This window comes from Hyaloscypha bicolor (genome assembly GCF_002865645.1).
Source record: "Hyaloscypha bicolor E unplaced genomic scaffold K444scaffold_52, whole genome shotgun sequence".
Lineage (NCBI taxonomy): Eukaryota > Fungi > Ascomycota > Leotiomycetes > Helotiales > Hyaloscyphaceae > Hyaloscypha > Hyaloscypha bicolor.
In genome coordinates this window covers 1,441,360-1,457,467 of record NW_020194554.1, presented here as the reverse complement: position 1 = coordinate 1,457,467, position 16,108 = coordinate 1,441,360, and the positions used below count along the sequence as shown (strand labels likewise).

The window sequence follows — 16,108 nt, the reverse complement described above, 5'->3', positions numbered from 1 at the left end:
CGTACAATTCAGCAGCCAATCATTCGGAGGGCCATCACTTCTCCCGCTTCACTTGCTGCTGCAAATTCGTCTCCTAGTATCTTGTCTTCTATTCAAGTTCCCGGGGTGCAGCAGTTGACTGTAACAGAGACCGTTACTCAATCCGCTCGGAATGGCATCAATGATTTGTTTCCCGCACGATTGCACTATCCCCAAGAATCTTCTGCTAAGCAGCCGAGTGCTCAACAAGGTGTTATTTCAACCGTTCAGCAAGCCTCTGCTCAGGACATGAGTGTTCAACAGGCCGTTGCTCTAACCATTCAGAAGGTATCTCAGCAACCAACTGTTCTGCAACCCGTTACTTCAATCACTCAGCAAGCATCTGCTCAGCAGCCGAGCGTCCAGCAAGCCGTTACCCCAACTGGTCAGCAAGCATGTGCTCAATTCAGCGAGTATCCCAACTTCCGAGATGGTGATGTCTTGATTATCTCCCCCACCGACAAGACCTGGAGGCTGCACAGCACCATCCTGATAAATGCTTCTCCGGTCATTAAGAGTATTCTCGCCAAGTACCCGGCTGCTCACACTACCAAATCACAACGTGAGGAAGGTTTGACGATCAAATGGAAGCTTGTGATGATTGACGAGCCTGATGCGGCGCACGTCGATCCTGATGGACTCACATTCAAGACGTTTAAGATTGTAAGTCAATTTTTCGTTTCATGCTCTGCTCGCTTTTCAACGAGGCCGCATATTGCCCCTCACAGGTTGGAACATTGCGAAAACCACAACAAATAATCATGCACTAACATTCGCAGCCTGACCGCAAGGGCAACATCTCCTCGTTCGAGATGCCCCGCAATGCCAACGGCCTCGGTGCTAAGCCACAATACAATAAGTTGTACGACAACTTCTTCAAGTGTCTCTACAACATCAATCCTTGTTTTACCAATGATCCCAATGATCCTGAAGCTCGCGAATACATCACTGATGCCCTCACGCTGATCGAGGCCGCCCAATATCTCGAGGCAATTCCAGCCGTTCGTGTTGCTGTTGAGGCCAACCTCCTTCGACTCAACACCGTTCTCTGGAACCACATTTGCAGTCGCCCTGACGCTTGGGTTCATGCAGCAGCCCGTCTCCAATCCCCATTGATCTTCCGTGAGGCCATGCTCCACATCGTTGGTTGCTTCCACCTTCGAGGCGTTATCAATGAGGAACTCTTGGAGGACTTGGACGGCAAGCACGGAGTGTTGGGTCGCCAGGTCTGGGGTCTGATTGTCAAAAAGGCCAAGGAGTTGAAGGACAAGAAGTTGCGAGTCGAGCGCCACCTTCTCGAGTACTACCCTGACCGCATGTTGCACAAGGAGGACGAGAGTTCGATCCCAGGACGCGCCATCTACAGCGAAGACATCTACCTCTGGCAAGCCCTGATGATATTTCGCCAATTCTGCGCCTCGGCATGCCTGTCCAACTACCACCACCGTGCCAACGACAGCGGCCTGGCCTTCTATCGCAATATTGCTTCAGGCAACTACCTTCGTCCAGAGACCCTCGGCAGCTTCTACGAAATCTTCGCCATGACCCCCAAGGGCAAGCAGAGACTCGCGCAAGTCCTTGACTTGATCAAGGATGACATGAAGCCGGTCGTCAAGGAGCTTCTCGTCGACCGTACCCAAGGAGACCGAGGCAGAAACGCGCTACCTCTCGATCACCTGACCTGCGTCGAAATCCTCGAGGAGGAGTTCCCTTGGTATGTTGCCCCAATTGTTGAGACGGATGGAGACGTTCAGATGAGTGGTGCGTTGTGAGGGATCGTTTACTATTCGCAGAAGTATGAGCGGATAATAACGAATTATGGGACGGATAAGCGTTTCTTTCTACGATAGTTGATTTCTGCGTTGTTCTTGCTCGTCATCGAGCCGAAAATGACATTGACTTTCCGCGGAATTTAGACAATAGAATTGCCTGATCTTTTACCCTTATATCTGATGCTCTATGGTCATCTGATTTTTCACATATTCTAACCATCTCATCTTTTAAAAGTCTAAACTTCAATGTGCCAGCTTTCCTCATTTTGCGAGGACTTCATCTTCCTGAACGTACCACAAAAGCTTGAGTAATGAGAATTGTGCTAATCTATTCATATAACATACACTCCCAGCTCCGCTGCAGACTTGCATTTCCGCCAATATACGTGTTCCTGTAAGGAAATCGACAATGCCTTCTGCTTCTCTCTAACCCCTTTGCCACAGAATCATTCACAAACTTCACGCCTAGAATAGTATCCGGTGCAATACCCTCTTCAACCCATTGGACCATCGCAGCAAGGATGTTCGTCTCGGGATAGAAGGACATAGATCCAGACCCGGACTGTCCAATCATCCATGCGCCCGGCCCACTGCTGCAATGAAACATGCCGCTGATACGGAAATATCGAAAGAAATCGTCGATTTGGGAAGAATGAAGTTCCATGCCACTAGCAAGATGGTTGTAGAACCGTTCGGTGGAGAAAGATGTGATTTTCTCGTCTTGTTGGCCGTGGAAGATAAGTAATTTGCCCTTGTGAGTTCCCGTGAAGTTGCTAAGATTGGAGGGGTAGGTTTGGACGTTGTATGGGTTCAGAGCCTGCGCTGCAGTAATGTCTGAGACGGAGAAATGGGTGTCATCGAAGGTGCTGCTGTTGTAAACCACGTATCTAAACCAATCCTGTTTTTAATCAGCCTAGATTAGGAGGCCAAAGATTGTACATACCAGGGAATACGGGAATGGGGTTCCAGAATACAGTCCTTGGACTGCTTGGACTTCACTCCCCGGCTGCATAGCTGGAAACACAAGTTCCCCGCTTGAGCCATAGAGTGGTGACAAAACTGATCTGACTATTTCAACTTGTGCCTCATTGAGACATTTCGTTGAGTTCTGGCCAGAACTGCAGATCAGCTCCTCTGGACGAAAGTCGCACAATGTCGGATCCTCGATGATTCCATCAACTGCCCCATCAATCGCGTCACATTGTTTTAGAACTGCATCGTGAATGAAACCTTGCCAAGCACTGGCCGGAATGAAATTGGGCGAGGTTGAGGCTCCCGTCTTACCAAAGAAGGAAGCCCGCCAGGAGGTCATGTTATTAAAGTTGACAGCGGGAGCACCAACAACAATGCCATTGAAGTCCTCGGGAAACATTTCTGCGGCTTTGATGCCCTGCCGTCCACCTCCCGAGCATCCAAGATAGTAGGAATTATTTGCAGGTGCCGAATAGAAAGCAGTCGTCAAATTCTTCCCCCCTTCCGTGATGGTATGAAGTCTTAACTTGTGAGCCATGGTCTGGAAATCGGGGTATAAATCTTACGATCGATATATATAATCCTTCAACACCTCAGGATTGTGGAGAAAAGCACTTCCCCCGGTGCCATTGTGACCATTGTTTGATCCCACGGCAGAGAAACCATTCTTGTTGCCGTAGTTGATGTCATCATACTTGATACAACCATCAATACCTCCGTTTCCCGTCGCCAGAAGCCTCCCAGTCCAAGTACGCGGCAGCCAACTCTCGAAAATGATACCAGATCGGTCTGAAGTACTGATGTTCAAGGCAATCCTGCAGATATCTACAGACACCGTTTGATTCGCCGTTCCGCAGCTGGGGTCGGTACCCGGGAAGTGAAGAGTCGTGCCTGCGGCAACGAACTCATGCACGTTCAATGTCGCATTTGAGACATATTTGAGTGGCTCGAATTCCGAGCAAGCGGTTGAAAAATTCGCTAGATGCGGTGGGAACGGTTGAGGGGTGCTCCCTAACACGAAGTGTGCAAAGAAGCACAATGACAATACGAACATCAAAAGCTGAGCCATCATGAGCCACCACGAAATTTCAATTGGTGTTCTTGGCGCTTCGAAATTCCGAGAAGAGGCTCGTGGCTGGTGAGGGGCTTTTGGCGTCATTTAGGGTCGAGGAACCGCAACCGTGGATCCCGGTGAGATGCTGGAATTGGCATGCCTGTTCTGCCGCACATCTAGGTTTGCGAGAATGACTCGTATTTAGATACCACAAGCGTAATGATGTAAGTGCATTTTGGGGCAAGAACTTGGTAGTTAGGAGGTTTTGTTGAAGGAGAAGGTGCAAGAGGCCAAGTAAGCTCGCTTAGGGAGGTCACTTAATCGAAGTCCACGTGATCTAGAACTTTCCCTGAGGGAAAGGGGGATCAATACGTAAAGTGGAGAGTAAGAGTGGCATTTATCTGCTTGTAGATTGACAAGAACGGTCGCTGTTGGCAAGAATATTCATTCTCTCATCACATAATTTGTGCCCAATTTCGCTCAGTCGAGCGAGACATTAAAATACTGTAATACAATAGGAAAAAGTACCATCAAGAAAGGTCTAGAAAACTGAAAGCCCCGTTTCACACCTTCCAACCAAATCTAGCTGCAAGCAGAACATCGATCTTATCCAACACCTTCTCCGTCGTCGCTTTCTCATCTTCCAAATCCTTCGCCAGTGCTGCTATCTTCTTTCCTCTGAGATCGAACTCCAGAGTAAGTCTCTCCTTCATATCCTCCTTCGATGGAGGGAAAAGTGGGTAAACCGGGGCCATCTTATCCGTACCATATGCAGCTATAGCAGCATTAAGAAGCTTTTTTGCCTGTCGGAACTGAAGCAAGTAATCGTCAATAGCCAGCTCTAAAGCCGGATAGTCGAGGTTCCGGACAGCCTTGGCGTAACCATCAAGCTCGTCTCTCTTTCCGCCAAGACGTTCGTACATGCCCCTGGTGCGTTGTTCGTGGGTCGACTTTCGGGTATTGCTTAGGTATCGATTGAGAACAAAATAATGCCCGATTTTCTCAAACAATTCCTTACCCTCTCCAAGCTTTCCATACAGTTCGTCGGCCTTGTGTTTGACTGCGTCAAGGGTGCGGTTGCTAATATCGCTCAGTGCTTTTTCGTACTTGATTTTCGTAATCCATCGTCTCACCAAGACCTCTTTGATCCCCTTCCCAACGGAAAGGTCTGTTTGTTTATTCCATCTGCCGGCCTCCTTCTCATGCTCGAGTTGTGAGTTGTAGACGGAGAGACCATGTTTCATCTCACCCAGTGCGACTTTCCTTAGTTGGAGAAAGTCAATAACGAATGGGCCAACCTTATTCAATGAGCAATGCAAGTCGAGCACACCGTGATATTCCATGTCCCCTTCTCCCTTCCGTCGCTTGTTTATGAGTGAGTCCGATGCAGTCTTAGCGGTTTCAGCTAGCCAAAATAGATGATCGTAGTCGATCTTATGCTCACTAAAGGCCTCGGAAACGTTTGAGAGATGGCTGTACTGCACAAGGCTGTTGATCGCCGACTCCCTAGCAGCACCTTCTCGGCCGCACGGGAGGAGAAGAACACTCGAAACAACACCTGACAAGGGAAATCCTGACACAACTCCAACGCTGTTATCCCTCCAAGGGTCGCAGTACGGTATGACACTGTGTCTGTAAAACCAGAGAACCCAAATAGCGGCAGCTAACCACCCAAGCTTAATTCGCCGACTCAGGATAGTGATTTTTAATCTGTTATAGCGATCCGGAAAATCCACACTTTTATTCGAAAGGCATTTCACAGTTTTTTCTACAGCTGCACTAGGCATCAGAACAAAAAAGACCCAGAGCCAGGAGTCTGATCCATAAATTAGTATTTGCCGGTCTTGATCCCTTTGCAGAGCTTGGGCTTACCACAAAAGGCGAAACAATCCACGGGAATAGTTATGAATACGTGTCGTGCTGACTCTTCTAACTATTTGTTGGCATTTTTGAGGTTTACAGCGGCGAAGGGAACAACACTCACTAAGGTACTTGATGAACCGATCAGGTAATGCCAATATGAATCCTTCTTCATGTTAGTCAGCAAGGAGAGCGAATCGTCAACTTTCATTAGGGATACTAACGCGTAAATTCCAGGATCTTTGCTGGGGCAGTAACGAAGACGAGTTCTATCACATAAGCTAGTCATTCATCAGTCTGATTGATAGCTTTCAGATATTTCGCGGGAAAGGAGACTCACAGCAGATTTTAGTGATAGTTGTTAGGATGGTGACAAAAAGGAAATATAACCCTGAGCCTAAGCCACGGTCAACCCAAATCTTGCCCCAACCTTCGTATGCTCCCTGACACTGCTTACAGACAACAGCGATCACTAGTCCCAGGGAGTGAGCATAAATCCAAGTTAGCGAGCGGTGGAACAATCCCCTTGCATCCTTTTTGACTCTCTTCGCTGAAGGTTTACCCTCCGTCTTAACATAAGGATCGGGCTGCTTCAAAGGCTTTGATCTGCGCTTTCTAAGCGTTAACTCTGGAGTGGCCGGGTTTGCAGGGGACGCGGATGTGCGCTCTGGAGGGTTCGATGCTGGTGGCGTGGTTGGGTGCTCAGAGGACAGAACTGCAGTGGAGGATGTTGCAGTGCCGGATGCAAAGTTTGGAGATTGGGTCTCAGTGGGTGACGGAGTTCGAGATGCTGCTTGATGGGGAATTTGAGGTCCACCGGAACCAACGTCGGATGGGCTTGGCACACCAGTGCTGTCAGACATTGTCCAGACTTTTGACTTTGCGCTCGTGGTGAAAGTCGATAATAGGTAATGGTAAGAACAACAACAAGATTTCTAGGCGGGAAATACTGTTTGAGAATAGCTGCTCAACGGAGATTTATATGCTACAGCAAAATAATGATATGAGAATATGCACAAACGGCCAGAGTGTAGTCGACGAGATGACTTGAAGATTGTCACAATCAAAAAGATAAATAAACCTCCTCGAAACAATGATCTAAACTTTGCTACAAAGAATTTCTTTCCATGATATTCAACATCTAGAAGGGCCTTTCATCTGTTGTCGTTTGCGGAACGCAAGACAAAGAAGATTTCTGCTTGAACAGAGAGGCGTTCAAACCTGGCTGATTATTATTCATCTTCAAGATGTTCTTTAAATAGAAAAGCAGCGTTCTGCAATTAATCAAGCATATGTAGACCGGCTTGAGTGATGTTGGACGTAGAGAGTGCTTCGAGAAGAGCACTCCGAGAGAGTAGCTGGATGAAGTTGGTTGCAGCTTTGGAACACGTGGAAGCTCCCACATCCAACAATCGAATTTCTTGATTAGCAACTGTGCTGCTCCAACAAATGAAAACTTGATCAGCAACTGACAATTACGGCGTTGCTGTGCCGGTGATAATCGCTAGATTATGACCACGAAATATATCCGGGATGCTCAAACAAGTGCAACCAGGCATTTTCCGGAACCAAATTAAGGACTTGACCATATTTCTTCAAATGGATATAGCATTGACGATTTAATTTAGCTGCGTAGAGTATTTCAAAGAACTCGAATGCTCTGAGGAGAGGAGAGGAAAGAAGGAGGTTAGGAGGCCAGGGGTAGAGGCAGTGAAAATAAGGTTGGCGCGGCCAAGCCACAAACACGTCATAATGGGCCTGCTGATAAGAGTCTATTGCACACCTAAATTAATTACTGAAACTTGTAAACTTTTAAAACTCTTGTAATGGAAACTCCAGTTACCTCTCATAATCTCCGGTTTACTAAATTGCAAGTTCTATTTATTTGTTGTTGTCTTGAAACTATAAGGTAATCCTGATAAAACGAGAGATTTGGGCCTTGAAGACGGGGTCGTGAGGCCTGAAAATCGCTTGATCAATCGCCTAATAACACGACTTCTGTCAGCGGCTCGTAATGGGCCAAAGCACTTGGAACGGCTGCGCGGCACGAAATTATCAACAAGACTTCTACCAGATATCCCTTCCGGAATGGCATAACATAGGCTAGGTCTATGAGCTCCTGAAGTGTGCCAATTGGAAACGCATTCGAGTATAAGAAAGAAACGAAAGCCAACCCGTTGTCTAATTCCTGACGGCGTTGCAATCGCGAACGAACTCTTCGGAAGGCTGACGCGTTTCAAGTCGTTCAAACGAACATTCTCCGAATGCCTTCTTTACCCCAGTACCGAGAGCGGCGAGGATCGAGCTCAAAGAAGCCGCGAGGGCGACGAATAGTGGTCTATCTGGCATTATGCATGGTGTTGTCCTGGGCAGCGTACATACTCTTCGGTCGAGCAGAGAACAATGAACTGAGCGGGGCTGACGGCATGAATGATCCGGGCTCAACAGCAGAGGGAGAGGATTTGTATGGTGGCAATGCTCGACCTACCTTTACAGACATGATTCAACTCATGGACCTCCCTTCAAACTTTCTCCCTGAAACTGGGAAGCACCGACATTCGGGGCGTTTAGTGATTGTTGGTGATGTGCATGGCATGAAGGAGGCGTTGGATGATCTGCTGGATAAACTCAAGTTCGACAAGAAGCACGACCACTTGATACTGGCTGGGGATATGATTTCGAAAGGTCCCGACTCACCTGGAGTCGTAGATTTGGCGATGAAACTTGGTGCAACTGGCATACGAGGGAACCACGAGGACCGCATCATCCTTACGTACGACGACCTGGTGGCAGACCATATTTCTATGGATGATCCAGGGCCAAACGAGGAAAAACACAAAGCACAAGACGCCCTCGAGGAGGTGAGCTTCAGCCACGGAGATTATAAAGATCGAGCCTTGGTGAGGGCTTTAGGAGAGAAACGAATCAAGTGGCTGAAGAAATGCCCAGTGATCCTGAGAGTAGGGAAACTAGGATCCTTGGGCGAAGTGGTTGTTGTCCACGCTGGTCTGGCGCCCAATGTTAAGTTGGAGAAGCAAGATCCTTTTATGGTAATGAACATGAGGACTATCAAAGATGGTGTGCCGAGTGAGGGTAGAGAAGGTGTAGGCTGGATGAAGGTACCTCTTTTTGGGTTGAGTTTATCTGGTACATGCTGATTGATTGTCAGGTTTGGAATAAATTCCAGAATGGCCTCCACAAAAACAAACGAAGCACAGTCACATATGGTCACGACTCCAAGCGTGGCCTCCAGGTTGCAGATTATAGCATGGGGATTGATACAGGGTGCTTGAAGGGGGGGCAACTAACTGCTGTTGTCATTGAAGGCGGAAACTCGGATCATAAGCACAAGATTGTGCATGTAGACTGCAGGGAGCGCAGAAATTAATAAGTGTGGCATTTGAGCGTCAAAGACACATCGTTTTGGATTTAGCGGCAACAAAAGATACCATGGGTTTAGAGGCGTTTTGGGAATTTTGTGGCCAGACTGCTTTAGATTCATTGCAGTAGAATTCGAATTGGACGGATTAGGAGGAAGATACGAATTGGTTCGTGAAATGATTGTTCACTTTCGGCAAGCCTTCCTTCTCTTCTCTTCTCTTCTCCTCTCCTCTCCTCTCGCAAATCATCCACATTTGAGCAGCATTTACTGGATACTCATGGTTGTTTGGGCGCTCACCGGCTCTAGTTTTGATTGAATCACTCGGCTTGCTTTGTACACATCTCTCTTTGTCTGAAAACGAGTTCGTGTATCCGGCCCCAGAGAAAAAATGATTTATTTATGGTACAAATCTAGACCTTCAAGCTATCTCCGCACATCGAGCCTTCATCAAGTGGCAGCTCATCCTGTCGTTTCAACACCCGCATGTCTCAAGACACGTTGCTCGACGAGGAGAACCCTCACCAAACACCAGCGAGATGCTGGCTTGTTCATTGTGATCGAGGCTGCGGGCCCCCTTGGTCCAAATTTACTTGTACAGATCGTTGAGGAACTGTGAAGTGCTGCAAATCCTTCGGGAGAGGCGTTCTGACCCAGTTGTTGTTGCTGTATAACCCAGGACGGTGGGATAACATGGAAGAGATGCAGGGACTTGAAGGCTTGCAGCTCATCGTTATACAAGCCCCCAAGTGTTGGGAAATTCATCGGTGTACCAGATCATTATACCACACGTGAGTTACGTCTGCCTTTTGTAGCCAACCTCGTGCGTTCTTGATGGTGGTGCAAATTCTGATGTTCGAAGTGAGGCTTCAACAAAGCTGAAAGGCCTCAGACAGAATCGCGATGTCTCTTCGATGATTGGGAGGTTTCGAAAAGAAACGTTTGGTTTTGGAGTGAAGTTAGACATCCAGCAAATGGCTCATTGTTTTACAAATCGACTTGGAGTTGGCGAGTGTCAACAAAGATGAGAGAGGTTTCATGTTTCATCACTCGAACATCGTTTCGCATGAATATCATTGTAATCAAATAATGGTTGGAGAGCCATGACAGAAGTCTTTGATTCCCAAGAGTGTTTTGTGTTAGAGCTTGGTTCGCAATTGGGAATTATTCCCAAAAGAAAGCAATTGTTCTAGCGAATGCTGGAAGAAACCAGCTCGGCTGATGCACTTGCTATCTTGACAAGGGAGGGAGGTTTCAATGCGGTCAGTGGAAAAAGGGTGGTATCTAGAGATGTCAATATAAGTATTTTCGTTGAATGCAGTCCTTGAGTCGTCTCACTCTGCAGATATGTCTTCCCATCATCTTCCTTCAGTTCAATCTTTCAACCAAGCAAATATTATTGTTTCAATATACGAGCACAACAGAGTTACAACCTTTTCAGAGCTAGTACCTACATACACAGTAGCAAACGGAAGCTATTCAGAAAATCAGCGAAAACTCGAGTTTCAGCTCGAAAGGAAGTATTCGATCTGTCGGTCATTTCAATGTCTCAATTCAACATCAGGAATCAAGAGATTCCTAGTACTTCAAATATCTACGAAAGTAACTCGCTTATTTGTCCGTTCTATGAAGCTTTGTTGGTGCTCGACGTATTCAATGCCGACCCAGACCTTGCATTCTCCGAGGAAGGAATGCCCGGCAGTGAGGCCGAAGAGGACCTAACGAATCTCAACGAGAAACAACTCAGTAGAGAATTCATTAGACATTTGGCATACCTGTGCAGTTATGACCAAGGGGATGCACCTGTCACAGCTATTGCGATCTGCCAAACTCGACAAGCTGAGCTTATTGTGTCCTCTCGAATAAGATACCAGAAAGCCCATATGTTAGGGAATGGGGAGAGCATGTGTCAAAGCTTCTTGCTGAGAATAGTGATCACTTTGCAGTTGAATTTGTCGTCTAACATATAGAGTGACTTTTTTCCAATGTGTGTTGAGTTCAGTAAGTCTCGAACCACTAGGTCAACTCTGCGAGATCATGTTATGTTTCTCTTAACGAGTGCGGCTCATTCTTTCTCAAATCAGGGTGATGTTCTCTCGAAATTAGGTGTTTGTATTCAACTTTAAGTTCGAAAGTGTACTGAGAAAACAGAAAGTCTTTCATTAAAATCTGGGGTTAGGTTGTACTCGGTGTCGTGGCGCGGGTGTAACCCGACACCAGGAGCATGCAGCTCAGTCAGCCTCTGTACCGATCAGTCTTCCTGCAGCACACGTGATAGAGTTTGACTGGATCCAGCAAGCCCTTTATGCAAAGAACCATTGACCTGCGTGGAAAGTGATCGAAATGGTTTTGATGAACTTAAAGACGGGAAGGAATTGTGTGAAGAGCAAGTTGTAGAATTACCGAGTCGGTCACAGAAGGTGTCCCGTCTGGCTATGGAATTAATAGATAAGTCCTTGGGGTCCTTGCAAACCTTTCAGTTGTTTGCAGGTGAGTGCTTTGTGTTTTTGCTATGTTATTTTTGGGGGGGATCTGATGAGGTGATGACGAGAAGTCCACGAACTTCCAGAACTTCCAGATAAGGCTGACGAAGACAGGCACTGGCTGTTATGGAGCCCAAAATGACTTCGAGAAAGAACAAAGCACAGAAAAAGAAGGATATCTCTAAGTTACTACCCGTAGCACCTACGCCTGTGAGCGATCTAGGCGGGAAAAGCGGTAAATCGTCGCAACTGGGAAGCAGCTCCCACCGAAGAAGACGGTCAGCCAATTCTGCAATGGATTTGAAACCCCCTGGTCCAGATAACGTTCCAGTACCTGCCAAATTACAGAAAAGATTCTATGAGGCTTTGGTGATGCTGTTTGTGTTAGGACAAAATCGCGGGGACCGGGTCGACGAGGAAGGGTTTGATGCAGAGCCAGATCCTTCCGATTTAGGGGGCGAGAAGCTTCGGAGGTCATTTCTGAGAAACCTTGCATACTTATGCGACTTTGAAATAGGTGGGGATCGAACGACTGCTTTTGCTTTGCAGCAGACTCCACAGAGGATCGTGTATTGGATGGCGTCAAACAAAGGCAAGCCTAGGGAGGAAGACCCTACGAAGCTATTTGCGGCGGGGATCCTCGAAACTCTCAAGCATTTGGAGCCATCTCAAGCATCTGAGATTGAGAAGGAATTATTCGAGAAGGCAGTAGCTTTCAGTTCGAAGAGGATCTCGTACTACGCCAAAGCCTTGGGAAAGGAGATACAAGTTGTATTGGAATCTTTGTCGGAGAACGAGTCCGCTGGTGGTGAGAGACCCGGACAACACTTTTTGCAAAAAAATATTAGTCTGGCTAATTTAATACAGATGCAGTTTTCTTGGATTGGCTAAAAAGCTTAAAATATGCAACCAACACCCCCTCTACCATCTGCCGGCTCTGCTACGATTCAAGAAGATCATTGCATTATGAGGTAGTTCGGAAAAGAGCAAGGCTTGGCGAGCCATGTGCACAGAGATACGAGAAAATTCGGCACTTCATCGGCCGGCTCAATCACACCCAGAAAGCGATCAAGGTGATGATCGAAGCCAGGTTGGAGCTCTCATATCTTTTTAGTGCCTTTGAGGTCAAAAGGGCAAAGTCATCTCATTCCTCACTTCCGCCATTGCTTGAACGCGATCCTACTTTAATGGAAATTGCTGGGCGACTAGCTGGAGACGACGGAGCTATTGAGCTGTTGCGCCGGAACCTTGGGGAACTTGATCGACTACATCAGCTTTCAAAGAAGCTCAGCAAGGAATGCCAAAGCACAACCTGGCAACCGCGAGTACACGCGGAACTAATCTTACTAGATCTGTTCTGGACCCAGCACTTTGAGTTTGTTGGAAATGACAAATACATTGGCTGTAGCAAACCAGCATGTTATTGTTGTTATCACTATATAACACAACATCCAGGGGGGTTTGTTCCTCCGCCATGCCACAATAATCTTTGGCTGAAATGGAAAGCGCCAGAGATTTATGATCACAAGGAGACGCAACACATCAAGAATCGAGAGAAGATTTTACAGAAAATGGCAGAGAAGATTCGTGTTGACGTTCTAGCTCAGATCATTGAATGCAGAGGGCCTAGGTCACGGAGGCCGGATTCGTTGACGGAAATATCGTCGCATCGCCAACTAGACTTTGACTTTCTCAGCGATGATCCAGAAGACGGTTCAAGCGAATCGATGTCCGAGACAGATTTCTCAGTGAAGAGTGGCGTGGAGGATGTCGTTGGTAATATGGAATTTAGTCATCATGCAGCGGAAGAGGATAGTGAGACGGAAGATGACGAGGCTGGAGGAGTCCAACTCCTTTCGGCACTAACAGCTTGAGTTTATTTGAGTTTATCGGGTTTGGTCCAAGTGATTGTGCACTCGCAATTTGTTGGGGTTTTGAAACTCGATGTAATGCAAAGGGGGACACTATGAGCAAATGGCACCGTGATGTATCTTAACAGCATTGAGGCTAGCAAGGAGCCCTAATCTCAAGTCTAAACTGTCACCTTGAATGCCTCGAACGAAGCCACCCCAGTCATCTGTTTCCCACCATCCACATTCCCAGTCATGGTGCCAACCCACTCCGTATAAAGGGTAAGACCCTGCAAAGAGACAGCTGCAACCTTAACCTCCACGTTCATTGTACCCTCCTTCCCCAAATCAATCTCAATTGTGAATCCGCCCGGGTTGCCGGTGCTGACCTTTGGTGGATATTCGCTGTTTACTCCACTGGGCCGAACCTTGATGGACCCGGCATCACAACTCGATACAACAATCTCGTCATGTTTTGAAACATATGAACTGACGTATTCCTTTCCATCGGCCCCGAGTGTGTCAAACCAAACGATTGAGTAGGGTCCTAAGCGGCCGTGGCCCCAATACCAACTCGCGACATTGTCAGTGAACGGCTGATTGCTCCAGTTCTGCACTCGGGTCAGCAATGCACGAAGTAACATCAGATGGGATAGTCTACTTTGTCATGATATCCCACGCCTTTCCAGGCAACTTTCGTGCCTGATAGGGTGAAATCAACATCAGCGATCCCATCTGGCACAGCGTTCGCCCAGCCGATCTCAGGTGCAACCATCATGTTCTCTCCTGAGCGCACCGGGCCGCATGGGTAGTGACCAGGGGCGACAGATCTCATATTGAATGTGCCAATAACGCCGTTCGCAGGCGAGTTGACAACAATTTTGTAGTGTTTCAAGTCGGGGGTGCCAATCCACGAGGCGTTAGCTCCTTTAAAGTCCCCTGACGACCCTTCCCCTTCTGTTGTAATGACTGCTTCTTCGGCCGGGATGAAGACATTAAAAATGGTTCCATTAGGTAAGAGCGAGTGAAGCTCAAATTGTGTGACCATTGGTGATGGAAGGAAGGGAAATCCCGTGGCAGATGCTGTGAAGAAAGTAATAACTACATTCGACTTTGCATCTGGTGACACAGCGTCGAAATACCACCAGTCCCAAGCCGTATTGTTGATGGCAGACAATTGGGATCCATCCAGACTGCATGCAGATTTGAAATTTGCTGTGACGTCTCCTGTGACTGCGGTAGGCAGAATTGTCTTGGTTTCGGAATCCGACTTCCATCTAGAGCTCACAAGAGCGCTTGATGGTGAGCATGCGAGTCCCACGAGAACACACGGAATTAAAGAAAACTTCATCCTTTGATCTAAAGATTATGTGTAGTAGGACAACAAAATGATTAGTGAGGAAGTGTTTAGTTTTCCATTTTCCCACAGGGAACGCACGCTTTTCAAGCTCGCGTGAACTTGCAGGTGGGTATTACACAGAGCGCCACCGGAGAGGTCTCGTTGATTTTGTTCAAATCACCAGCGAATAGAACACTCAGAACGTCTCAAGCCACAAAAGGCAATTAAAGAAAGTTCCACGCGCTGACATCGAACTGTCAGCTGTGATTTAAACGATCAACATAGCGGTGCAGCTAACCCGAAGAGACTCTCAGGTATTGGAGGGAAATAAGAGTCACATGACTAGGTGGACTTGATTAGCCGACGAAGGCAAGCTTTCCAATCAAATACAAAGCCGTCGGACGCTAATCGACGGAGAGCCCAGTGCCTTGAAGGAGAATACGCGAAACAACGCTACCAGCCGTCAGACCTAGTCCGGACTGGGTAATTCTAGATTCCATTTTCTTCTGCCGCTGATGCAGCGTGCAGCATCCCCAAGGTAGTAAGTCCCCCTCACGTTTTTCTTTCTCGAGTCGTGTCTTAATTCTTGTCATTTCGCGAGTCGTAAAGTACACATAATCAGAAATCTTCCGAGATGGAGATTTCACTCGAGCTTTCGTCTCACTCGTAAAATCCAAAGGGCATCAAACTCACGGCTTTTCTGCACCCTCCATCGTCTAGCCCTAATAATAGTTAGCCCATTACCGATCATTACCGATCATAAGGCTACTCTTGCATCCCATCTGTCAGCACATCAGCCGCTATCCGCATACCCACCTAATCGGTCCCGTTCCCCCCTCCCATTCGCCAAAACAATGAGGCGAGAAATGGCGAAATAAATTGCTCTATGACGAATCCAGTTTCTATCTATATCGTTATCTGCGCGCCATTCCCATAATTGTATTCCCGCTTCAATCGATTTCCTAAACAGATTGTGCCTATTTTGAGAGTTTTTATGAAGGGAAAGGTGTGCAAACTTTTACAACTCGTGGCTTTCCCGACGATTCCTTGAAGCTCTCCTCCGACAGCCGTAGCCGAGGAAAGTGAATGGAATATGCCGGACGGCCATATGGTAGCGCTACACTCCGAGGACTCGTGAACCGCTGCGCTCTTCCCCAATTTGTCAGATCTTATCCAAAATGCCCATAAAACGCCAGCCTTATTCCTACCTCACCACAAGATCTGATCAAGCAAGCATTACAAGCAGCAGCTTTCCCATATTATTTGTCTGACTCAGGGTCATTGCTTCACCTCAAGGAGATAGTTGTTAACGTTACAGACAAAACTTACCTGTAACAGGCATTGACCATCTTTCCAAATTATTTCCTAATGTTTGCGCACG

The 16,108-nt window shown here is 47.2% G+C and overlaps 6 protein-coding genes across 6 annotated transcripts; 3 read left to right on the top strand and 3 right to left on the bottom strand.

The window, feature by feature from the left end:
• Positions 1-267: 267 nt before the first annotated feature.
• K444DRAFT_585189 (uncharacterized protein) lies at positions 268-1,845 on the top strand (the record flags this gene model as incomplete). The annotated part of the gene is made up of 2 exons (XM_024877901.1): positions 268-681; positions 798-1,845. 2 exons carry the CDS (start codon positions 268-270, stop codon positions 1,788-1,790), a joined length of 1,407 nt encoding a protein of 468 aa, XP_024740313.1. The 3' UTR covers positions 1,791-1,845.
• A 273-nt stretch (positions 1,846-2,118) lies between these two features.
• On the bottom strand, positions 2,119-3,816 carry K444DRAFT_523025 (tannase and feruloyl esterase; the record flags this gene model as incomplete). The annotated part of the gene is made up of 3 exons (XM_024874250.1): positions 2,119-2,688; positions 2,734-3,283; positions 3,329-3,816. 3 exons carry the CDS (start codon positions 3,814-3,816, stop codon positions 2,119-2,121), a joined length of 1,608 nt encoding a protein of 535 aa, XP_024740312.1.
• A 557-nt stretch (positions 3,817-4,373) lies between these two features.
• K444DRAFT_610261 (uncharacterized protein) lies at positions 4,374-5,065 on the bottom strand. Its single transcript, XM_024879714.1, has one exon. It carries the CDS (start codon positions 5,058-5,060, stop codon positions 4,380-4,382), a length of 681 nt encoding a protein of 226 aa, XP_024740311.1. The 5' UTR covers positions 5,061-5,065; the 3' UTR covers positions 4,374-4,379.
• A 3,037-nt stretch (positions 5,066-8,102) lies between these two features.
• Positions 8,103-9,064, top strand: K444DRAFT_522971 (Metallo-dependent phosphatase; the record flags this gene model as incomplete). The annotated part of the gene is made up of 2 exons (XM_024874244.1): positions 8,103-8,795; positions 8,846-9,064. The coding sequence occupies 2 exons, from the start codon at positions 8,103-8,105 to the stop codon at positions 9,062-9,064; spliced, it is 912 nt and encodes a 303-aa protein (XP_024740310.1).
• A 2,768-nt stretch (positions 9,065-11,832) lies between these two features.
• Positions 11,833-13,722, top strand: K444DRAFT_716477 (uncharacterized protein; the record flags this gene model as incomplete). Its single annotated transcript, XM_024888385.1, has 2 exons — positions 11,833-12,385; positions 12,412-13,722. The coding sequence occupies 2 exons, from the start codon at positions 11,833-11,835 to the stop codon at positions 13,410-13,412; spliced, it is 1,554 nt and encodes a 517-aa protein (XP_024740309.1). The 3' UTR covers positions 13,413-13,722.
• On the bottom strand, positions 13,533-14,938 carry K444DRAFT_557070 (uncharacterized protein). The gene is made up of 2 exons (XM_024876768.1): positions 14,050-14,938; positions 13,533-13,999 (listed from the first exon to the last, which is right to left on the bottom strand). Exons 1-2 carry the CDS (start codon positions 14,737-14,739, stop codon positions 13,571-13,573), a joined length of 1,119 nt encoding a protein of 372 aa, XP_024740308.1. The 5' UTR covers positions 14,740-14,938; the 3' UTR covers positions 13,533-13,570.
• Between the last annotated feature and the right edge of the window lie 1,170 nt (positions 14,939-16,108).